The 23,488-nt window shown below is 41.5% G+C and overlaps 4 protein-coding genes across 5 annotated transcripts; 3 read left to right on the top strand and 1 right to left on the bottom strand.

Annotated features, from left to right (window-relative positions):
• The first annotated feature begins 4,251 nt into the window (after positions 1-4,251).
• On the top strand, positions 4,252-5,644 carry LOC311020598 (DNA damage-inducible transcript 4 protein-like). Its single transcript, XM_084020718.1, has 2 exons — positions 4,252-4,531; positions 4,751-5,644. Exons 1-2 carry the CDS (start codon positions 4,351-4,353, stop codon positions 5,254-5,256), a joined length of 687 nt encoding a protein of 228 aa, XP_083876844.1. The 5' UTR covers positions 4,252-4,350; the 3' UTR covers positions 5,257-5,644.
• A 350-nt stretch (positions 5,645-5,994) lies between these two features.
• On the bottom strand, positions 5,995-11,412 carry dnajb12a (DnaJ heat shock protein family (Hsp40) member B12a). The gene is made up of 9 exons (XM_084020714.1): positions 11,242-11,412; positions 10,431-10,608; positions 9,631-9,776; positions 9,363-9,533; positions 8,509-8,588; positions 8,287-8,396; positions 8,034-8,206; positions 7,509-7,651; positions 5,995-6,621 (listed from the first exon to the last, which is right to left on the bottom strand). The coding sequence occupies exons 1-8, from the start codon at positions 11,372-11,374 to the stop codon at positions 7,530-7,532; spliced, it is 1,113 nt and encodes a 370-aa protein (XP_083876840.1). The 5' UTR covers positions 11,375-11,412; the 3' UTR covers positions 5,995-6,621; positions 7,509-7,529.
• Positions 11,413-11,482: 70 nt separating this feature from the next.
• Positions 11,483-15,244, top strand: trmt2b (tRNA methyltransferase 2 homolog B). 2 transcript variants are annotated; one of them, XM_084020712.1, is made up of 3 exons: positions 11,839-11,945; positions 12,031-12,469; positions 12,979-15,244. In XM_084020712.1, the coding sequence occupies exons 2-3, from the start codon at positions 12,125-12,127 to the stop codon at positions 13,600-13,602; spliced, it is 969 nt and encodes a 322-aa protein (XP_083876838.1). In that variant the 5' UTR covers positions 11,839-11,945; positions 12,031-12,124; the 3' UTR covers positions 13,603-15,244. The 2 variants fall into 2 exon arrangements, with proteins under 2 accessions (XP_083876837.1, XP_083876838.1); XM_084020711.1 differs by having other exon boundaries at positions 11,483-12,469.
• A 38-nt stretch (positions 15,245-15,282) lies between these two features.
• Positions 15,283-22,628, top strand: scdb (stearoyl-CoA desaturase b). Its single transcript, XM_084020715.1, has 6 exons — positions 15,283-15,372; positions 16,278-16,533; positions 17,366-17,496; positions 18,053-18,258; positions 19,216-19,448; positions 20,902-22,628. Exons 1-6 carry the CDS (start codon positions 15,298-15,300, stop codon positions 21,099-21,101), a joined length of 1,101 nt encoding a protein of 366 aa, XP_083876841.1. The 5' UTR covers positions 15,283-15,297; the 3' UTR covers positions 21,102-22,628.
• Positions 22,629-23,488: the final 860 nt, after the last annotated feature.

Below are 23,488 nucleotides of genomic sequence, written 5' to 3'. Positions count from 1 at the left end.
TAAAGAGAAAAGGGCTAAGTAATCCTAGAGTCACAGAGCCATAGGGGGTTTCAGGTAATCCCCTTTATAAAAGCTGGAGAATACGTGCCTGTCAGTCATGTGATGGTCCCCCCCCTGGTCTGATGCTTTGTGAAGCAAAGGCAGGGAATCTAATTGTGGTGGCAAGAAATGTAAAGATCAGATGATGTTCAGTGACAAAAGATGGGGGCTGTCATCAAGAACAAGAGCCAAGTACGGCGAGACATAAGATAATACATGGTAGCCATGGGCCACTTATGGAGTCTCAGTCAATGGACTACATAGACGCTGCAGATTAGAACATTGCTTTGTGTTCCCAAGTGTGGAAATATAATGTACAAGTTATATAGATTAACACGAGCTGCTTAGCCATTCAATTTGGGCCACAGAGACATCACATTTGGTACATTTAGAGAATGCTTAAATTCTATTATTGCAAGCATTTTTTTGTAACAATTTGGAAAACTAATTTGCTTTTCTATATATATATATACTGTATATATATATGATAAAAATCTTTCAATCTAACTCTTTGTTTAAAAAAATCTTGAATGTGGAACTATTCCTTTAAGGTGAAAGAATCAACACTGCAATGCAAGTTCAACATCAATCCTGTCAAATGTGATAAACATGGATGACATCCAGAATACTGTGAGATTCAAAGAGCAGTCACAACAGCCCTACAAGTCTTGTTTAATTCAAAAACCAAACACAAAAAGCAAAACATTGGCAGCGCTGCTAAATAATGCACACGGTTCTAAAATGAGAGATAGCTTCACTCAGGGACAAGTCACGGTAAAAGTCCTTATAAATAATGATCAGGATCCTTTTCTCTGTCTGATGGCATGTGTTCCATCATGTATGCATTAGCTTTTTCACTGCCGCGCTTATCACCTAGCAGTGCAGTCTCTGTGGGCAATAACATTCAATTAATATCGTTAATAAGGCAGAACAATACAAACCGGAAACTACAAATAATCCAGTTGCTTTGGGTTTTTTTATGTCGGTAGTCCGAGAATGGAAACAAGAGACTACTAATAATTTTCTAGGGGAAATAGGCTACATTGGCAATCAATGCTTATGTCCTGCCACCAACAACATGCATTTAAAAAGCCTAAATGCTGAACAAGTACACAAAGGTGAATCTGAAAAGAAATCAAGTAGACAAAACACCTTCATATGAGAAATAACAAAAATTTACTATACTATAAAAATACTAAATACTATATACTCTATTTGATGTACATGCATCCATATTGTTTTTATATAAACTATAGTCACTTAACTTTGAGTTTCTCAAATTGTACTCATGCAATAGGCTCTGGTGGGCTTTTGGAAACATTATTTAAAAAATAGACTACATTTGTGTCAAAGGGCTATTTCAGTTGGTTAGCTCATAAAACAAAGGTCATTGCTTGATTTAGTCGTTCCTTCTTTTGGGTGATAGGCCACTTTCCCAAATGTGCCAAAAACATAAAGACCCTGCAGACTTTATTTCTAATCCAAGGTCATCCAAAACTGAAGAATCTGGCTCTCCATTAAGCTAATACACAAAAATATTGCTATTTGAAGTCGGTGTGTAAAGTGTTAATGCTTTGATAAAGAAGAGTGTACATCTCAGCAAAACTTGCCAAACATCACAGTTTCTCCTGGCCCCCCCTCGAGAGTGCAGGTCCGTTTCTGCTTCCTCCAGCAATAAATCAAAACCTAAATGGAACGCTGTCCCAGCTCCAACTTCAGGTGGCGCAGTGAGTCCTGCACCCAGAACTAAAGAGTTGTCCAGAAAAACACCAGGCTCAGATGACACAGGAATTAGATGCTCCATGCTGGAGTATTTATCATTGAGATGGAATGATAATTTAGTGAAGAATCCCCCCCCCCCCCTGGTTTTAATGTCATCGGTAATGAGAAAAACATGAGGCAACCAAGATCACTTCTCTATAGCTTCCACAAAACATTTCCTGCTCTCAAACAGCATGTTGTTGCTATAGCTACAGGATGGCAAACACGATCCAGGGACCCTTAACCTCCCCTCCTGAATTAATTAACAACATGAGCGTATTTAGGTGTCTGGAGGAGAAGGTTGTATCTGAGCTTAAGCAGGTGTAAATATATTGCATTTCTCCACTTAACTGCCTCATAATTGCCCCGGTTCTTTCTCCACCAATTACTGAGACGTACACATATAGGAAGCAAAAGGGTTATATTCATGACTGAGTGCAACTCAGATAAAGCAATTCTTTTAAAAATCCACTCCTATGAATCCATTTGGTTGTAGAATTATAATACATGAATTATGTAGCCCGGGGCTGGCTCGCCTAACAGCTCTCTGAGGCCCGTTTGAACTGTAAAACACAACGCCTGTCACGCTTTATTTCCCCTCATCCATTTGACTCTTTTCCCAATGACATGGCACAAGTAATCTTTTAACCCAGTGTAGTGTGGAAGCTTAAGCTTAGTTAAAAGACACATTTTCCAATCACATGCAGGGTCACAGTAAAGAAGCAGGAGAGAAAAAACACACACAGTTGTGACAGAAAAGGTACACATGCATATGGGTGAATGCTTGTCAAAGATCGAGTGTTCATAGGCACATTCACGCAAAACAATAGGTGCATTCAGTCATAAACGTTTTACATACTGGTCTGGTTGAAGCTTCTTCATTGTCTGTAATTTTTCAGGTGGTGCAATAGCGCCACCATCTGCTTATGCAGTGTGTTACATCAGATAGAGAGCGATAACCAGCAAAGTCCTGCGTTTCCACCATGAGGAATACACGTGTAATAAATACATATCCTGATTATAAATATTCTAAATGTCATATTCTCACTATTTGTGTTGAATGGCTCCGGGTTTGAGCTTAATTGTGCAGCAGAAAGCCTTATTTATTTTAGATAGTGTTATATTCCCCAGCACCATTAATTTGCATACCCCTATGTCTACCAAACTTGATATTCAAATAATGAATTCAGCTTCAGGAGACCACAAGAGACCTGCTCATTTAAAATATGCAAAAACGAAACAAAAAACAAACAAACAAAAAAACAAACCATACTGCAAACGCATGGACCAACTGATAGATGTTCCTTCGATCCTGAGCAGGACAACAGGTTTTTTTTTAAATGGGTGGGGGAAGGTATGAAGACCAAGTTAAGCGTGTACGTGCGTGAAAGCAGGCGTCAGAGGAGCTGATCCTGAAGTTGGCTTCGTGAAAATTATTCTCCCACAAAAAAAGCCAATATTTGATAAAATTATTGATTCTTTGTGAAACAATCTAATAGGCCTACAACAAACCTCTGGCAAGAACATGTAGATGTGTATAATTTGTTTAATTGACGAGGAGGTAATCCCCTTTATGAATAAAAAAATCCAAATAGTACATATAATATCAAGAACACTGCAAAAAAACAAATTCCAATCATCTATCACATTAATTAATCATTTTCATGTTTTTCTTGATATTTTAAATCTTCTTTTCGTTACATAAAGTTTCGGCACATTTTACTTTAAAGCTAAAACTCTTGATTTAATGTAACATTTTATACCACGTTTGCTTGACACTGAAAATGTTGTTAACCAGTTTAAAAGTTACATTCCAAGACCGAACTACTTAATGAAACTTATAGAAATGTTTTTTTTTATTGCAGTGGTTTTTCGTCAGGATCGTAAACAGGATGCCTGTGAACACTCATAAAGTGACTCCTAGTTTGGATAAACTGGTTTAAAAGAAAAAACAGCTGCAAAATCCATGATCAGCACTCATGTTTCCGATCATTTAGGGAAAACTCGAGGCATACGTGCAGTACGTGTCAGTTTGAGCTGCCATTGACAGAAACGATGAATCTTTCCACAGAACTTTCATCATACCTTTTTGTAAAAAAAAAAAAAAAAAGCAAAGAAAGAAAAAGGGGTGTGTGTCCTTTTGTTTCATGGGATTTTTACGCTGATTCTCTTGTCCGTTTAGCTTTTTTATTCCGCATTTGACAGTCAAATGTTTTAAGTAAAACATAAACGTTGGGAATACAAGTTTGGTTGGGGGTCGGTCGCCTGCCCTGCAGGCACGGGGGGCCTGGCCTTTGCCTCATCAAAGGAACCAACAATGTTACTAGGCAGGGTAGAGAGCTGCCGAAGACGTGCGCTGTAACCTCATTGGTTAAGAAATACAGGGGGCGGGGCGTCCTGGCGGGGCTATTTAACGCTTTGTTCCATTGTTGCAGAGTGTTTTCCAGCTGGTCTGGCTCTGGAGGGGGAACCCACCGCTGGAGGATCCATTGCACTTTTTTTTTTCTTTCTTTTATAGTCGTATCTTTCTTTTTAGTTTTATTTGCAAAGATGTCTTTCTCTTGCGATAATTCCCTCGACGGCAGCTTCCCCCCGTCTCCGTCCCCGTCTCCAGCGGAGGACCGGGGTCCAAAGCGGCTGTCCTGGGGCAGTCTGCTGCAGAGGCTCACTGAGCTGAAGGGGGTCAATCACAGGATCACAGCGGATCATCAGGGGAGCAGGAGTGAAACTGGTGAGCGTCGCTTTTGTGTTAAATATTAAGTTTGCAAATGTTTGTTACATTCACATTGTAAACAAAATGTTATTTATTATATATATTATTAGTTTAGTTGCACTTATTGAGGAGAGAGCATAAACTGACAAAGAACAAAATGGTTAAAGGAGGCAGATGCCTCTAATGATGAGTTCTGCACTACCAGACAAGTCTCTAACCCGGATTATTTTGTTTCAGGATCTGTGGCAGACATGTCCCTGTCAGAGTCAGACAGCAGCTTCTTCTGTTATCCCCTGGAGGAGACCCTGGCTACTGAGGTTTCAGCAACAATAACACAAAGCCTCAACGACGCATCGGACATGCTGGGCTGCTCCAAACTCATCCTGCCCGACTGTCTACTGCACAACATCAGCCAAGAGCTGCTGCACCTGGCTGCCAGCGAGCCTTGTGGCCTCAGGGGAGCGCACATTGACCTGTGTGTGGACAGGGGGGACCAGGACTCCCTATGCACCGTGGACCAAATAGCAGTGGATGCCAGCCTGGTCCCGACCTTCCATGTGACACTGGTACTGAGGCTCGAGTCCAGTGGACTGTGGCCAAAGGTTCAGAAGCTCTTCAAGGGCAGCAAGTCACCACAGACCCACGCAAGGCGTCAGAACACCCTGCAGCTCAGTACGAGCTTTCGTGCTATCAAGAGGAAACTGTATTGTTCAGGGGAGCTGCTGATTGAAGAGTGTTGCTGACCCTCCCTGATTAACTGAACTGAATTCACATGTAGTGTGAAAGGAGGGTGGTGGGTGGTCTTTATTAAGACAATATCTTACCGCTGTAAACCATGTGAAACGGTACTACCATGATGGTCGTGAATAACCACGTACCCGTCTTTGTTGGCCTGTTACTACCATGTCAATCTTTCCCTTGAACAAGTTATGTCTCATGGCAGCTACACCTGGATGCAAGTGACTCAACAGTGAAGATTCAAGTTTGAACACGGATTAGTTGCTTTCCTATGAATGTAGTTGCACCCTTTTGGGAAATGACTGATGTATTTGATAGTCAAATATGACCTGAAAGATGTGTTTTGTATTTAAAACTGAAAAGAACATAACGAAATAAATTATTTTCTATACATTTCTAACTGATGACTTCTCATTAAAGGCACATTAGTGTGTGTGTGTGTGTGTAGGAAACACCAGATTCATACTAATATCTCAGCTATTATTATATTATATAGATATTCATCCTCCCCAGATGATGAATCCTAAAGGCCTTTGGTGATTAACTTTTCACCAAAGGCCATCGTCAGTTAAAAATATGTAGTTTTGAGTGAAATGTTTTGAAAATTATTGGATTGCCATTAAATCTGGTTCTGACATGACTGGTCCCCGCAAAACAATTGTAACACATCTGATGCCATCTTGACTTCTAGCGTGGCTGTACACTCTTCGGCTTGTTTGAAAGAGAAAAAGTTGCACCGGGTAACCATCGGACAAATTTAATTCAAATAAACTTTTATACAATTTTAGTATGTTAATTTAATAAATATGGTTTACTTCTCTTTGTGCAACGATTTTCAATACTTATGATCCAACAGGCTACAAGCAAATCCACAAAATAACATTATAGTAAATGATATTAACTCCAATAAATCTGCACTGTTAAAAGTAAAATGAATATTTACATTGGTTAAGAACTATAAAAATTACACACTTTCCTTGCGAGTGGCTCAGACATCAGTCTATGAGAAGGCCATGACGTTTCTCAAAAATGATTAAGGAAAAACAAAAAGACTGGAACAGAGAAAGCTAATGATAGCAGTTTCGTTCACCATTCAAATAGACAACTATGCTCTTATTTTCCACCGTGACGCCCAGTGGACTCTCACCATCCTGAAGACACTAGAGTAAGAAAATGTCAGCAGTCAACTCAAAGCTTCTCACAGTTCTACAGGAAGTCAATCTACACCGAGCTGCAGAGAGGTTCCCTGATGAGGTCTTCTGCCCACTACACGTAAGGCATTTTTGATTCTCTTGGTTTGCTGTAGAAATATACTCCAATTTGAGTGGGCTCTGACCGATTTCTTCTATTAGATTCACGTACCGATGAACCTGCGGAAAAAGACAAAAGAATCAATGATAGCGTTGCAGCTGTCACTCTACGGCCAAAAAAAACCCAAGCAACTTCTACACAGATCATTCATTATCACTATCACTTGTGCAATGCTGAGTATCGTTGGAAGAGCTACAAGAAAAAAATTGAACACACTGACACTTTTGCACATTTAAGGAAATGCACTACTACTGCAAACTTCACATTACTGCACAATTTCTTCAAATCATAAAATATGTAAAAAAAAAAAGAATTCCCTACTTTCCAGGCAGTCACAGATTTTTGTTCATTTCATTATTAAAACCAACTTGCAGAGACTTTACCCTTGCTCAAGATAGCTGATCCATCACAGTGACCCATTAGTTGACTTTATTGATGGCGCTTTTTATTGGTCAAAGTTCTACCTTCACATGATAATGCTTTGTGAGCAGAAACTTCTTGTTGGTGCAGTAAACTACTCATAGGAAAAGCCGATAATATAGCCTGACTCTTAAATATCAAGTGTCAGTCCCTGCTTGCAACTGCATTACCGCGTGTCAATAGGTTAAAAAAAAAAGACGACTAAATGCTCGGTCTAATAGATTGCATATTGGAGGCAAGTACAAGTAGCTTATTGAATTGAAAGGCAACAGCTGCCTGGAAAGTTAGAAATCTATCTAAAAATATTTGGTGGTTTTGGAAAATTGTAATGAAGAGTGTGTATCTGTAAACAGTGGGATAAAATAAACAAAACACTGAAGTTTTTGCACGTTCATGTACTATATTCTTAGTTTCATAAGTTGTTGGAAACCAGCATCCGCTATAAAGATTGATACATGCCCTGTCAAATAAATAAATACAGTTGAAATTATACTGTGATGTCACCGACATGGTTGTGACAACTTACCCGTTTGAGCACAAGTGGTTTCTAGCCATCCAATATAACCTGAATCTCAGATAGTCTGGAGCAACTGGGAGTCCCCATTCTCTGTGCCCTTTGGAACAACTCAGAATCCCCAAAGTAACGAGCACGATACAGTAAGCCTTCCTCTGAAAGTACAAGGAGAGTGTCAGCATGGTAGGCCTCAGGCTGCATCCACATACATTTAAGAAAACAATCTATTTGCACACAAGCGTTTCAGAAAAAAAAAAAAAAAAAAGATCAGGGTGTACGTGGCCTAAATCAACTACTATTAAAATGACATCATGTAAATGAATCCTCTCTCTGCAAGCTATCGTGGTAAACTCAAAAAAGTGTTGTTATGTCACCAATGAACTAAGAACATTAAACTTACAATCGAGGTGGCATACTGTACAGATGCAGGACTGTAAAGTTAAACTACCGTAGCTAACTTAACATCAACTGAATAATTGAGAAACAAACTGGCGAGTTAATCAATAATTGTTGGGTGCAGCCCTACTGCAAACTTACTCTGCTGCTTCTCCTTCCAACAGTTGTTTCTGAGGTTGGAGATATAGTCTTCTTCTACACTTCTCTCGACATTCTTCAGGTTATTCCCAGAATATTCTTCATTGAAACGGTCTCCCACATAGAAAAGCACCTTCAGGTTCGATGTATGCCTTTTGTGGATATGTCCAGCTGACCTGTATGGAGAAGACGTAACTGAGTGTGAGACAGATTAGACATTACACACAGAAAGCTCTCCGAGTGGTGAAATACTTACGGGCGGAAGCTAAGGCTGTAGGGAGGCTGGGTGACCATCATCTGGCTAAGCGCAGAAACAATGATGAGGATTAAGATGGGCATCAGCTGGACAAACAGAGCCAGACCTCCCTGTCCAGAAAGAAAAAACAACAACATTTGAATACCGTTTCCTTGCAGGCCATACGGTATTTCAGCTGGTATCAATTTCAAGTGCAATTCAAATATTATAGACAGGACTTACATCTCTCTGCTGTTCTCGTCTTTCTTGCCTATTATGGTGTGCAAAATGCATTCTTCCATTTCTGAAAACGTGTACATTACCTGGAAATAACGAGGAAATAGAGATTCAAATGAAGATGATGTGGTGCAACTCTTTTTTAAGCACAGTTCCATTTGAACAACATTGCTGAAGCATGCAAAATGTTATCTGGTTAGAATAATCTACTTTCAGGACATTGCCTTTGGTTTTAGCCTGTTCACAGCAAACAATGTGGACATTGGATTACACTGCAGTGCAATGGTGTAGTCATTATAGAGGATTTATATTATATTTATAACAACTACTAGCTAACCAGATTCATGCAAATGTGATTGTGGTAAAAAAAAAAGTTTGCTCATATAGTAACATATTAATGATAGGCTAATTACATTATAAGGTTGTGTTTAGCCTGGCTTTGCACTGGGATCTGTCTTGCCCCTTTTCCACCAAGGCATTATGAGGGCCGGTTCCTAATCGCGAACCAGTTCTTCCCGTTTCCACAGACAAAGAACCGGCTCTCGGTCAGGAAATCTGGTTCCAGAGAGGCGCCAACATTTTGCTGGTCTAGAACGTTCGCGAACCGTTCGCAAAGCTACATCAGGGGCTGGGGGCGGTCTATCTCATTGACTGATTGCTGATTAGGGATGAATAGAGCAAGCAGCATACAACACACAAAACCACACAGTTAAGAAGCCTGGCTTACTCTCAAAGGCATTGCCAAGCTGTGTAAACATGTTACTCCATCATGAAGACCAAAATACTCTTGGCCTTGCATAGCTTTGCACCAAAGTACAACAACATCTTGATTGAGCCTATATTCTCGAGCCTCTGCTTACTTGATGGGAAGCCTCCGCCAAAGAACATGTTGAAGAGGTCCTCAGGTGAGATGTCCGCTTCAAAATCACGATGGTGTCTGTGCCTGCTTGGGTGTGATCTCTCCTCTCCATACTGGTCGTACTGCCTTCGTTTCTCTACATTACTCAGCACGGCATAGGCATTACCAATAGCTGAAAGACACACAAACCACCCCCCACAAAAGTTGCACTTAGTAAACTTACAATAATATGCTCTATAGAACAGCACTGTACATAACTTTTGATTTACCTTTAAATGCCTCTGTGGCTCCAGGTGCGTGATTTTTATCTGGGTGAAATTTCAGAGCCAGCTTCCTGTAAGCCTTTTTAAGATCCTCATCCGAGGCAGTTTTTTCAACCCCCAGAATTTGGTAATAATCTTTACAGCTCTTAATCCTGCAAAACAACAACAAAAACACCCACTTCAAACAGTTAGCGAGATTACTACATTAAAGGTGTGCATTTTTACAGTATTTCTGAGAATGCTGATTGCTCTGTAAGACAACTGCAGTCTGACAATGAATGGGCGGACAGCACAGAAAAAAAGCAAAGAAAAACGCTATATTCTAACTTCAATTTGTGCACTTGATGCCATAAGGAAGTTCTCGCATATCACTGATGGTACTAAAAAAGCTTGTTTGAAGCTCTTCAATAAAAATAATTCACTTTAAGTTAACTTGTCTGAAATATCACATCAGATTATGATTTCCATATAATTTCAATACAAATGATATTTCTATTTAATTATCCAAAGGACAGAACTAAAACGTATTCACTTGACTGCATTAACAGTCAGTGGCTCTAGCTGCTGTGTAACCACTGTCAGAAATTTCTGTATATAGTAGTATAATATATTTGTTCAGAGACCACAACAACATACACCTAAAATGACTAAATATGCTTTAATATATGCCCAAAATGTCACATTAATTATTGCTATCTGTGTAAAAAAAACATAGTGGTTTCTTAATTTCGTCAGCTCCATTATTTCGTTTGTAGTACTGGGTAGTAACATTACTACTAAAACAAGAGAACAGAAAGTGCACTGACTTTCTGACAGCTTCCAGCTGATCTGCGGTGTACGGTTTGGCCGATTCTGTGCCCCCCTGTGCGGCCATATTTGGGTCCTCTCCGTGGCTGCGCTGCCTCATAGTGGGTCCGTCTCCGTTCACAGGACTGCCGTTCTGATCCGGGGGCTTTCCATTCCGCGTTAACGACTCCAATAAGTCTGTAAAGAGAGTGGAGCTCTATTAATCATGGATGACTCCTGAGTAAATGGAATGCACCTGCATTTATATAGCGCATTTCTAGCTAACTAGCTACTCAAGGTGCACACTCAGTCACTTTTGCCCGTTCACACAAACATCCATGGGCAGAGGAGCCGCCTGCATCTAACTCATTCATACACATTCACACGCCGATGGCGCAGCATCGGGGGCAATTGGGGTTCAGTATTTTGCCCAAGGATACTTCGGCATGTAGACTGTAGGAGCAAGGATTCGCTCTACCCCTGAGCGACAGCCGCCCCAAATTCCGAGTCTTCTTCGTTATGAGATAATTCTTTAGCACAGTGAGCTAACGATTAGCACCGTAGCGTTAGCTGATAAGATACACGTCGAGGATATAAAGTTAGCGTTGCATGCGTACTGGGAATAAGTGAATATAAAATTAAAGACATTGAGTAACCAACCATGTTGCAGAAATCGCGGGTGGGGGGCTGAAAACTACAACTACCAGTGTCAGTTAGGTGCCGCTGGTGTAACGTTAAGACGTTTATGCTAACGTTAGCTGATTTGGTTTCACGGCGATGGCCCACCAACCAACATAAAACCACCGCCGAGACAGACTTTATTCGACGTACCTTCCGCCTGATCTGTCGGAAATAGTCGCTGTGCTTTCTCTAGAAACTTCCTGGCTTTGTCCGGCTGGTTGTTGTTGACCGCGATTAGGGCTATTTTAATGCACCGCTCCGCTTCGTCCTTGTTTGAGTCCATCGCTTCACAGCGGAAATGTTTACTTGCCCCTGGACGCACGGAGATGACGTCGAGAAGCCACCTGGCTCGTAAATAACACGTCATCGCAGTTGAATCGAAAGGAACCGCTAGCATGCGCTTCATACAACCGGGAAAAAAACACGTTCTTAGACTGTTATACTTGGAGTAATTGGTGTTAATTTTGTATATCTAGCTGCACTGACTGTCTTTGTGACACCCTCGGCCGTAACAGCTACTTCTTTGAAAGTCAAAATGGCTTTGGTTACACGAAGCAGGTCAGTTATGTTTGTCAAACGTAGGATTCTGTATACTTTGAGGCAAACATGTGAGTTGTTTTCAACTAATGACAATATTGTAGCTGGCCAGAGGAAACCACCATCAAAGAAACAGGGGAGAAAAAGTCACTTGACTGGTCATCTGTCATGGGAGGAAAGGCTGGCTGACGTGGTCACCCCCCTGTGGAGGCTGAGTTATGATGAGCAACTTGAGCTCAAGCAAAAGCATCAGGAAAGGATACTATCTCAACTCGCTGGGCATCTTTCAGGTGACTTCCAGTCATCGCCTGTCAAAAGTAATCTCAACTTCCCTGTCTTGTCCGTTCTGCCATCGCCTGTTATCGATGGCTACAGAAACAAGTCTACGTTTTCCGTTAACAGAGGAGTGGACGGAAATCCAAAGACGGTTGGATTTTACGTGGGCACAGGCAGGAAGGGGAACATTGTCTGCGTCAACGGAGACCACCTTCGCAACATGCCGGAGAAGCACAAGCTGGTAGCCAGATGTTATCAGGACTTCATCCGCCTCGTTTCACTGGAGCCCTGCCTGCTGTTCCACACTGGGGGTCACTGGAGAGAGGTCACAGTAAGGACCAACGCAGAGGGCCGCACCATGGCTATAGTGTACTTCCATCCACAGACGCTCACCCCAGAAGAGGTGGCAGTCCATAAGACTGACCTGGTGGAATATTTCACACAGGGGCCTGGGTCAGTCTGTCAGCTGGACTCACTGTTTTTCCAGGAGAGCGCCATGACTCGCTGCACTCATGAGGAATCACCGTACCAACTCCTGCATGGTCAACCACACATATATGAGGAGGTAATATACACCGTCAGGGCAAAAGTACAGAGAATTTCTAATCTTGTGTCCAACTACAGAAGACAATGTTATAGTACTTGTTTTGATAGTGATGGCTGGTACTTTTTTTGTCTCAGTACAAATCCCTTAACATACTAAAAGTAAAAGTAGTAATTTTGCAGAGGTTGACCCATTTTCAGAATCAACTAGTATAACTGGATTATATAATTATTGTTAAACTAATGTGCGCAGTAGGTAAAGGTTGGGCCAGTATGAATCACTTCCCATACTGCCATTTGTAGTGCAGGCTTTCTGGCACAGATTATTAGTCTCCAAGCTCAAATCAAGATACAAGTTACTCAACTCATACTATTTCACAACTATTGCACAGCCATACGGTAGACAGCCTTTTCAACATGGCATCTACATGTAATTTTCCTGAATCTGTGATGATAATAGAGGAGAGTGGGCAGCACAAAATCCATGTATGGTTGTTTGTTTTTTAATTTTTATTATTTTGTCATTCACAGCTGCTGGGCTTCAAATTCCGCATCTCTGCGGATGCTTTCTTCCAGGTGAACCAGGCCGCTGCTGAGGTGCTGTATAGCACAGTGAGACACCTGAGCATCCCAAACCCAGAGGATGGTGCAGGAAGAAGAAAAGTCGGTGGTACTCTCCTAGATGTGTGCTGTGGGACAGGTGCCATCGGCGTTACTATATCTCCCAGAGTGGACAGAATTGTTGGCATAGAGCTCATAGAACAGGCAGTGGAAGATGCTAGACACAACGCAGCTCTGAATAATGTACTGAATTGCGAGTTTATACCTGGGAAGGCGGAGGTGGTGCTCCCTGGCCTCATGTCTCAGTTGAGCTCTGCAGGTGGGTGCCTTGTGGCAGCTGTGGTAAACCCTGCTCGAGCTGGCCTGCACCACAGAGTTGTCCGAGCTTTGCGAAACCAACCTGCTGTCCGCAGGCTGGTCTATATTTCCTGTAAACCGGATGGGGAAGCTATGAGGAACTTCAGGGAGCTTTGTTGTCCTCCTGACCCGCAGAAGAAACTCACAGGAGATGCTTTCTCTCCAACTCTGGCTGTGCCTGTGGATATGTTTCCACATACTCCTCACTGTGAACTGGTGCTACTTTTTGAGAGGTAGCAGAAGTTTTTTGGTCATCAAAAACCCTTCAACAACTAGGGTTGCTGTAGAAAGTGAATGGGCATTAAATAATGACATACTGTATATTAAGTGATAATGATTATCTTACTCTCGTTGTTCACGCACTCGGGTGTTTTGGTTGATCAGATCTCTATCATAGTCCAAAATGCATACATTTAATTTTAGGGGTGTGATGATATAAGATATTATCGTGGATCATGATTAAAACACTCCCAATACGTTTATTCTCGTGAATTTACATTATCGGGATTATATATAACTATTGTCACTTGAAAAAAAGCTATCATGGAAGAGAAGTAAAAAATAGAAAACACCTAAATAAATTTTGAATTTATTAATCCTTTATGCAGGGAGGCCTTATGATTTATGATCATTTATTTATGATTATTTGACTGATTATCACATTGGATTCAGTGATATTGTGTTAGATGTTCATATTATTGTGTCCACCGACTGTCACACTGCTTCTCTACATTTGCCCGGCAGTAGCTGTATTTGAACAGCAGATGGCGCCATTACAACTTCTTCATAACCATAATTTCAGGAGATTCGCCATTCTTTCCAGTTTACTAAAGGTCAATAAGTGTACAGTATGGGTGGACTACGTCCATCCCCCCTGAGAGGTTACCAGAGTTTATGTCACATTATACATTACGACATTGTGGCCTTGGCTTTTCGAATAGGATGTTCTTTTATCTATTCAGTTTAGTAATGGGATGACAATGCAGGGTTAGCAAATAGACTAATATGAACCTTTTTTACCCCAAAACACAGTCATGGTGCTGGGGTGTATATCAGCGTACTCATTACTCTCATATTTTAGTCATTTCCACTTCTGTTGAGGCTAACTTTACCAAAAATGTGCAAAGATTTTGGGGAAAAAAACACAATACCAATACATTTCTGCTTGAGAAAAGCAAGTATGTGCAATTTAATAATAATCACAACTTTGCTGCAAAGTTTTACAGACTTTCACTTGTCATTTTCACTAAGACGTTTCTGACTAAAAGAAACTGACACTTTTTAAAATGCATTCTACAGTGGGAAAATGTATCTCCCAAAAAAAGTTGGGATATTTTGGGCCAACATTCACAATCACGTCAGACAACAGCAGTTTTGAAATTGTTAACTGAATCTTGCAAAACATTAAAACTGTCCTTTGCTCTGTGTGCTGGTTTGGAAAAGAGAGTGGGGTTGGGCCCAGTCATATGAAATCAATTTCTTTTTTTGATGGCCACATGTGAGACTGAGTCATTACTGTAATGACATCACGGTGGCCGATTGGCTGACCTGTGTTTACAACATCTTGCCTTGTTTCATCAGATTAAACAGACATTAAAAGGGCTGATTTGAAAGATTGAGCAATGGGCAATTGCATATATGATAAGACTTTATAAAAAAAAAAAAAAAAAAAACGGAGGGTGGTTTACATAAGTTAAGCAAACAGCCAATGGGACATTCAGAGCCTGAGGCATCATCATCGTTTAAAAACGACCTCAGAATATGCAATACGAGGAATTCAGTAACCGGGGAACAACGCACCAGCATCTTCATTTTTCGCCTCTCTACATCTCACTGTACCCGGACGCCTTTGGGCTTTTGTGCCTCCCTCTACAGTGAAGAGCAGCATACACGGTGAGTAGGCTCAGCCCGGGCGCTCAAAACATAATTTGAATGGACGTTTTTGAGGAGCCATATGCAAATTTGGAGTGGTATTTGACTAGTGGCGTCGCTGCTGTTCTGACCAAGGTAATGTACCGACGAGCAGCTGTAGCTTCTGCCCGTGCACCAGCAGCACATCACTGCGATGTCACCGGCGCGTACGGGCTCTTACATTAGCGTAAGGACGTTCGTTAAACTTAAATCAGTGCCTCCATGTTCCCTGCTAACGTTATGTAGCTAACAGCCGAGTTTGAGTGCATTCAGCCCCGCGCGCGCGGCTAACGTTTTAGCCCTGCTAGCTAAACCAGCAGAAAAGTTTAACGTCCCAGTTGCTTACCGGAAGTGCACTTTAGTGGCGTTAAAACTTGTCTGCGAGTTTTTTTTTTTTTTTTTAAACCTTGACATCCGGTGTGCTTTACACGGTAAGCTACATGTGGGCGCACACAGTGGCACCTTCCGGTGATACACCGCTAAAGTCACAAACCGCTGGGTGTGTGAGAGGAGCGACATCCCGTTTTGTCCCCGCAGGTTAAGAAGCTGCGACAAAGCGGAATGTCACTAACAATTGGCACACGACACTAATAAGAGGGGGCGTTAAAAAAAAAACGGTGTAAAAAAAAGAGGGAATGAATGACAGACTTGGATATGCCACCGGTAACGTTATATGGCGGTAGGAAGCGGTATAACTTCTGCGCCAGCCGTTACACGGTTAACCAGTAGAGCGGCTACGGCATACCAGTAACCGACAGTGTCACACCACTCTCTCTCTCACACGCTCACACGCACACACACACACACACACCATGCCACAGGACAAGAGCGGTACGCTTTCGGCCACGTTCATTAGTGTATCAACCGGAGACTGACTGCTGCGTGTAACGCTACGTCCTCCCTGCTTCTGCATCCCGCCGTGCGCATTTAACTGAGCGACGTCTCTCTCTCTCCCCCTCTCTCGCTCCCTTTTTCTCCCTGCTGCGCACCGCTTGTTACAGAACCCATTTTCAGCGAAAATGACCGAAACGGAAACCAGGAATCATCACGGTGACACGCAACAGATCACAGCAGGAGCCATGGCAGCGGCGTCGACGGTGGAGGATGTTTTTGACGACACCTATGAGGAAAAAGAAGGTCCCAAACCGCCGAGGATGCTGGTGTGGAGGAATATCATACTAATGTCCCTCCTACACGGCGGTGCTCTTTATGGACTGGTTCTCGTTCCCTACGCATCGGCTTCAACTCTTGCGTGGAGTAAGTATTTACCGTGCTGTAGCAAGCCTAGCGGTGCAGCATTTTTGTTGTTGTTTGTTTTTGTTTTGTTTGTCCTCCTCCCCCGTTGGCCACAGTCGGATACCAGAATGTGCTGATGTTGTGTGATCACTGCTAACTACAATACGTATGGTCATGTCTATAGGAATAATGGAGAATGAGTCACTCTGGCCTTCATTTTACACATCCATCCAAATATATGTGAAGAGCACAAACCTGTGGCTGATTTAAAAAAAAAAAAAAAAAAAATTGAGCTTGCTGGGAGTAAGTGTTTGAATAACAGCGATGACATACCAACTGTTGGTGGTATATTAAATGATATGCCCTGTACATTTAGACTAGTGAAGCATGAGTCAAATTCCTGAACAGTCTCAACTTTGTTTCTACTCTGGCACTGCATAATTTCCCCTTCTCTTTTGCAATGCTGAGCTGCATATTATTTCACCGGGGAAGACAAAGCACAATCACCATTTCCATAGACATCCCATTGTGAGCTGCGTGGCACCAACAACAGAATGCTCTTTGCCAGTCAGAAACCCCACGGGTCTCAAATCCTGGGTAGTCTTGTCTGGGCTTCACATAGGAACACATTCAGCAGTTTTAGAACAACAAAAGTGTGAGGGCAGACCTGCAGGCTCCCACTGTCCCATCTCCCTCACATAGATGACTTTTTCTCTGAACAAAGAGGCCAGGGTGTAATGGAAAGAACATGGTGTCCCAGTGACTCTGCTCTCATGGGTGTAAAATTAATCTCAGTGTAGTGGTGACAGTTTCCCCTAAGATATCTGTCCTTTTTTCCACCTCTTTCTTTTAGCTGCGGTGTGCTACCTCATCAGTGCTCTCGGTGTGACTGCCGGCGCACACAGATTATGGAGCCACAGATCCTACAAGGCCTCTGTTCCTCTGCGAATGTTCCTCGCTCTCGCCAACTCCATGGCCTTTCAGGTAAAAGAGGGGGCCAAGGAAAATAAAGTATATGACACACCTTTATTGATCCCCAGAGGGTACACCTGGTTGCGTATTTCCATTTGTTCCTTCTCAGTTGCTACTTCAGCTTTAAGTTCACTCGGAAAATTTTTTTTTTTTGCTTATTGTCCCTTGACTGTGATGTTTGTTGTGCAGAATGCTAATCTGAAATTGTTTTCTAATGAGGAAGAAGGACTAGATATAATTTTGGCAGTTTTAGTCAGGCAATTGGTGATAAAACATGTAAAGAATTATTCAATGCAGAGCATTTTATGTCATAAAATATGCCTGGAGAGACTTTTAAAGCCATCTTAATGCTTCATATGTATCACATTGACTTTGTTACAAGATCTGCAGCAATTGTATTGTTAATAATTGTGTAAGATTTCAGTATAATCTGCAATCTAAGTGCTATGTATTTATTGTTTTGTTGTCACTGTTATCTCTGACCTTAATCTGATGATCTGAAACTCCCATGCATATCTATGCGTGCCTCACATAATCCTCTCTATCTGTCTGTCTCTTCTGTGAGCAGAATGACATATATGAGTGGGCAAGGGACCACCGCGTCCACCACAAGTACTCTGAGACGGATGCAGACCCCCACAATGCCACGCGGGGGTTCTTCTTCGCCCACATCGGTTGGCTGATGGTTCGCAAACACCCTGACGTCATTGAAAAGGGCAAAAAACTGGAGCTGTCAGACCTGAAGGCAGATAAAGTGGTCATGTTTCAGAGACGGTGAGCAAACATTATGCAGCGTTGTATTGGGAGTTTACTGTTGTTGCGCTTGTCAAACGAAAGAATCCCAAGGACGCCGACTAAACAGATCCTATTCAGCGACAACGAGAGTCTGCATGTGATCAAACGTTTTTGTGGTCGCCTGGGCAACTATTATTTATTAGCAAAATGCATTTTTGGGGGGAAACTGTATTCCACCTATGACATGACATTATTCAGTCAACAAATCTGCAAAATTATTATTATACTTTCTTCAGACAAAATGCTGATACAAACCGGTCTGTGGGACTGCAGCAGTCTGTGGGACTGCAGGGGGGGGGGCATAGTCATGGTTCAATCATTAATGTCAAAACTGACTTTTGGTCTGAGACGGCCCATGAACCTGCACCAGCTGGTGTCAAAGGCAGAGCGCCAACATCCTTCACACCTCTGCTACCCTAAGGAATGGATGAATGTCACACTCCTTCCTGATTTGGAGCTGAACGTTGCCGCTGAATATATCGTTGACAGAGAGATAGATGCCTATGAATGTATTTGCAGGGCTTATTTTAAATATTGTCACTGGGCTATTTGGCACAAACTGTACAGGATGTTGTAATCTGGGTTATATTGACATGATAACACTTGCTATCCATGATCTACTGATAAAGGATGCTTTTTGGACCAGGGCTCAAATCACAGCTTGCCCCCATGTAGTGACCCTGTCAACACGTCTACTCTGTTTGTAATTGCCCTCAAAACAATGTAGGAAACCATTTGTTGTCTCTATGGGACCCTTTTCCTGGCATTGGTACATATTTTAATCTTGTTTTAACAATGATATATTGACACAAGATCGCATGAGATGCAATATCTTTTTTTATCTCCCAATTTAGAGTGTGGCACAATATGCTTTGTCATGTCTCAGATTGAGTGAGACTGGATCTGTGTGAGATGCAGTTTGTTGTTTCATTTCAGGCACTACAAGATGTCGGTGGTGGTCCTTTGCTTCCTCGTGCCCATGTTTGTGCCCTGGTACTTCTGGGGTGAATCCTTGCTTGTGGGATACTTCGTCCCTGGACTCCTGAGATACGCTGTGATGCTCAATGCCACCTGGCTGGTCAACAGCGCTGCGCACATATGGGGCACCAGGCCTTATGACAAGACCATTAACCCGAGGGAAAACCCACTGGTTGCCGTCACTGCCATAGGTAAGGAAACAGCCTGTTTAATATGCAATATTGTTTCTCTGACATTTATGTGTTATTTGAGTGATCTTTTCATCACTTGTTGAAAGCTTGCCTTGTCAAGTCAACCACAGTGGGGGATTCCTCAACGCTGGTTCAGTCTGGCATCTGTGGTGGGACTGCTAATCCGGAGGCTGATGTTTATTTTGCCCGGCCTGTGCCAGGTTTAGCTTTGAACTTCAGTGGCGGTCAGCTTTCGAGTTGTGTACTTAGTTTTTTTTTTTTCTTTTTTTAAATTGGACACTGGGGTTATTTTCAGTGTCGAGTCAATACTTTGTGGCGGCTGAACAGGGGTGTGATGCTACGAACAGTACTGAGCTTTGTTAGCTGCGAAACTGCATTAAATTCACAAGTTAAGTAATTGAAGAAATTCCGGCAGACTTTTCTTTACTTTCAGCTCAGCAGTTTATCTCCAAAGTTTATAAATAACATTATTTTTTGTGTAGTACTGCACCTAACTAAATGCTGCCTGGCTACTGTGAGAACAAATTGAAAAAATGTATTGGAAGTAATTGCGTTCCAGTTTTATTTTTTAAGTCACACCTAGTGTGTCATTTTAATTAGTTTCCCAGGTTACTCACAGAGCTGCTGTAGTAAACACATTCTTAGTAAACGGAGGCGTGAGGCTGTAACCACTTTGCGTTGGAAGCCTTTTTTCAACTTGAGTTCACATTGGAAGGTTTCTGATGATTACCTCAATGTTCATCCACACAACTTTGTCTCCTGGATTGCTTACTACAGGGCACCAGATGTTTGAATGACAGATATCTCAATTTAATTTAAGTTAAGTTCTCCAGAGTTCAGCCTGTTGCCTTTTTTTTTTACCACCAATATAACTTGTGTGGGCTGCATCCTTATGTGCTTGTTGATTTAGATGTTTTCTACTGCAATGTGCCATGGGAGTCATAGGTGTCGTATCTCCTAAGGCTACGGGCACGCCTGTGCTGTTATCTTGGCAACCAAACAGTGTCATAATGATGACAATGACTTAAGTTGGCAAATCTGATAGCTTGGTATTTGGTTCCTTGTCAATCATATTATACAGTCAGTCATATAGTTTATAATAAAATTCCAGATTAACCCTTTTAGATCACATCCCCAGTAATTTCACACACACACACACACGCACACACACACACACACGTATGTAGGTGTATATATATATATATATATATTTTTTTTTTTTTTTTTCTCATTCTCGTTGCATACAGCTCTCACTTCTAACTTCCATTTCATTGAGATTTAAAGATTAAAAAAAAAAAAGATTAAATTCCCTTTCAATTCAATTTCTCCACTTAGCATGAAATCACAAGCTACCAATGGCTGTTTGTCACTGCAATCGTGTGATGTATTCAAATGAATGTACTGAACTTGTTGACTCTCAGCAAAACACTAAGTCTTTCTTGTTGGTTTTCAGGGGAAGGCTTCCACAACTACCATCACACATTCCCCTTTGACTATGCCACGAGTGAGTTTGGCTGCAAGCTTAATCTGACCACTGCCTTTATAGACACCATGTGCTTCTTGGGCTTGGCCAAGGACCCCAAGAGGGTGTCGAAGGAGATTATCACCGCCCGTAAGCAACGAACGGGAGACGCCAGCAAATACAGTGGCTGAGTCACGATATCGACAAACTCTGCAACTGACACTGACGTGTCGAACAAAGACAGAACGTAGCAACAGGTATAGCAGAATTTCAGTGGTGGAGGGGTGGGGGTTGATTACCATGCTTCTGATTATAAATTAAGCCTCCGCCTGAGACTAATATTGGCTTTAAAGAGTTGTAGACCTTTCCATAAATTGTGTGGGTCTCTTTTTAAGTTTTGAAGTGTCCTCACCGACTATTAGTCAAGGCCAGCAACCTGGCTACATATGCAAGCACAGCTTTTCACCGTAATTTATGAAATGGGCTAACTGGGATTTAAGTCTCTTTTGGCAGCAGTAGGACAACCAAGAACAAGTCTGTGTGAGCGGTGTGTGAAAGCGGTAATTACAGAATAATTTACTGTATATCTTATTTGTTAATGTACTATTTATTAATAGTCTTTGGCACTTTGAAAGCTTGATTGAAACCCTTAACAGTGAGGTTTCGTTACAGGCGATGTTGAGGGCCTTTTGCTCTAACTTCTGTTGGTACTGCTTTGTCTCATTCCACAGGGAGTTTCATCTTTATTATTGTTTATCTATTTTAAGCTACGGTTTTCTTTAATTTTGGTAAGATAGTAGTCTTACTAAACCATAAGCTGCTGTGAACAAGGCCACCACCAAGACGGTTAACCGTCCCCATTTATTATACCGGAGCAACCCTGGGTGAAAACAGTACAGATGTGTTATACTTTGGGATATTTTCACTCCCACTGTCTTCAACTGTACAAGAGGGGTTATTAGTGAGGAATAAAGCTCTCTGGTGCAACGCAGTATATAGCCCTGGTTGAGTGGTGAAGCTGCCTCAAACTCAGACTGAAACTTAGAACCAGACTTGTCACTCTTAACCTGGAAAGAGATAATTATTTGCATTTATTTTGTATTCCTTTGAAATGCACTCAGAGTTCAAATTTCCCTCTTCCTTGGATAAGGCTATAGGCATTTACCTTTTGTGCTGTGTGATCTATCGTTCAAACATGTGTCAGGACTCATGCCCAAATGCCTTATGGGGGTTGTACACCTGAGTTAAAAAAAAGAAAGAAAGTAAAAGGGCAAGTTATGGAAATGAATGAGGGCTCAGAATTAGTTCTGTCTAATCACATGTGTTTGGTATCTGTCTGTTTTTAAGAAACAACTAAAAAGATGGGCCAATCAACAATTACTAAAAATAATATATATATTGTTTGGAATATTTCACTCATTTTGTAACCAAACAAATGCTTAAAGCAAGATCCAGACTTATTATATCAATAATGATAATGTTGTGATATTTGTCACACTTCTTCTTTTCCAAAGCAACACTTTTTTACAGTGTTAACTTCTTGAAGTTTGAATGCCTTAAAAATGGCACTTTTTTTCCCAAAGAATGTTTTTGCCCACTGTATGTACCGTAAATAAACTGAATTTTCTACTTGTGACAAAATATGTTTTGCCGTTTGTGTTGGAATAATGTAATATTCCTTATTTGTATATTGAATTAAAAAAAATATGATCGTACCATTTCTGTTATACTCTTGTGGATACTACAATAATAACAATCACTTCTGATAATGAACTTTTTATTGAAGTTAATATATTAACTCTACTTTAAAGAACTATTGAAAAGCAACAAAGTGCTTTGGATTGTGTGCCATGAAGAATAAAAGCGAGCTTGCTGTCAAAAATAATAGAAATGTGGTGCTTAGTTATTTAATTGAAAATGGAGGTTATGTCATCACTACTGTGACATGCAATATCATATGGAAAATGAACTGTGAAATGCACATCAACGCATGATATCTGACGTGTGTGTAAACCATGGGATCTTTACGGACAGTTTTTATCCACCGACACAATATTCTTTTCCGATCCCATGAGTTGGTCAAACTGAGGTTAATAATCTGCCATTTTTTTTTATTATCTTCATCTTGCCGCTCCTGTTTTTGGACATACTTGTTAATTGACATCATTGTCTCCCGTCTACATGCCTATGCTGATGGGGATCTACCTCTGCTTTTCATTTTCGGCTCACGTGTGTCTCGCCCGCATCTGACACCGTTGTACTTGTGACATCATCACACATACTTAAAATACCTGCAGATATTGTTTGAGCGTTCCTCGAGGTTTCCTGGAGGACAGACTCCAGCAGATACAGACATATGACAGTATGATGAGATGTGTCGTGTTTCCACTCCTGCAGGAGTTGAAACAGCCTGATTTTGCTGAAGTGGGTGAGCAAAATGAGAATTTCCTTCCTGGGGATTAAATAAAGGGGATTAAGTGTCTTGTTATGGACACATCTCTCAACCATTTGAGGGCTCTGTGAACGTGCTCCCTCTGCTGGTGAGTTTCTTTAAGACACGTCAAAAGAAACACCTCTT

Source organism: Eutrigla gurnardus, assembly GCF_963514095.1.
Source record: "Eutrigla gurnardus genome assembly, chromosome: 11".
NCBI lineage: Eukaryota > Metazoa > Chordata > Actinopteri > Perciformes > Triglidae > Eutrigla > Eutrigla gurnardus.
The sequence above is the reverse complement of the archived record's forward strand: the minus strand, read 5'-3'. Positions and strand labels throughout refer to the sequence as shown.

Coding starts and splice junctions, on each gene's coding strand:
- LOC311020598 (XM_084020718.1), top strand. CDS start 4,351: ATGTCTTTCTCTTGCGATAATTCCCTCGACGGCAGCTTCCCCCCGTCT. Junction 4,532..4,750: donor GGGGAGCAGGAGTGAAACTG/GTGAGCGTCGCT, acceptor ATTTTGTTTCAG/GATCTGTGGCAGACATGTCC.
- dnajb12a (XM_084020714.1), bottom strand. CDS start 11,374: ATGGACTCAAACAAGGACGAAGCGGAGCGGTGCATTAAAATAGCCCTA. Junction 9,777..10,430: donor CAGCTGGAAGCTGTCAGAAA/GTCAGTGCACTT, acceptor GTTGTTTTGCAG/GATTAAGAGCTGTAAAGATT. Junction 9,534..9,630: donor AGCCACAGAGGCATTTAAAG/GTAAATCAAAAG, acceptor TGTGTCTTTCAG/CTATTGGTAATGCCTATGCC.
- trmt2b (XM_084020711.1), top strand. CDS start 11,627: ATGGCTTTGGTTACACGAAGCAGGTCAGTTATGTTTGTCAAACGTAGG. Junction 12,470..12,978: donor AACCACACATATATGAGGAG/GTAATATACACC, acceptor TGTCATTCACAG/CTGCTGGGCTTCAAATTCCG.
- scdb (XM_084020715.1), top strand. CDS start 15,298: ATGGACGTTTTTGAGGAGCCATATGCAAATTTGGAGTGGTATTTGACT. Junction 16,534..17,365: donor GGCTTCAACTCTTGCGTGGA/GTAAGTATTTAC, acceptor TCTTTCTTTTAG/CTGCGGTGTGCTACCTCATC. Junction 17,497..18,052: donor CCAACTCCATGGCCTTTCAG/GTAAAAGAGGGG, acceptor TTCTGTGAGCAG/AATGACATATATGAGTGGGC.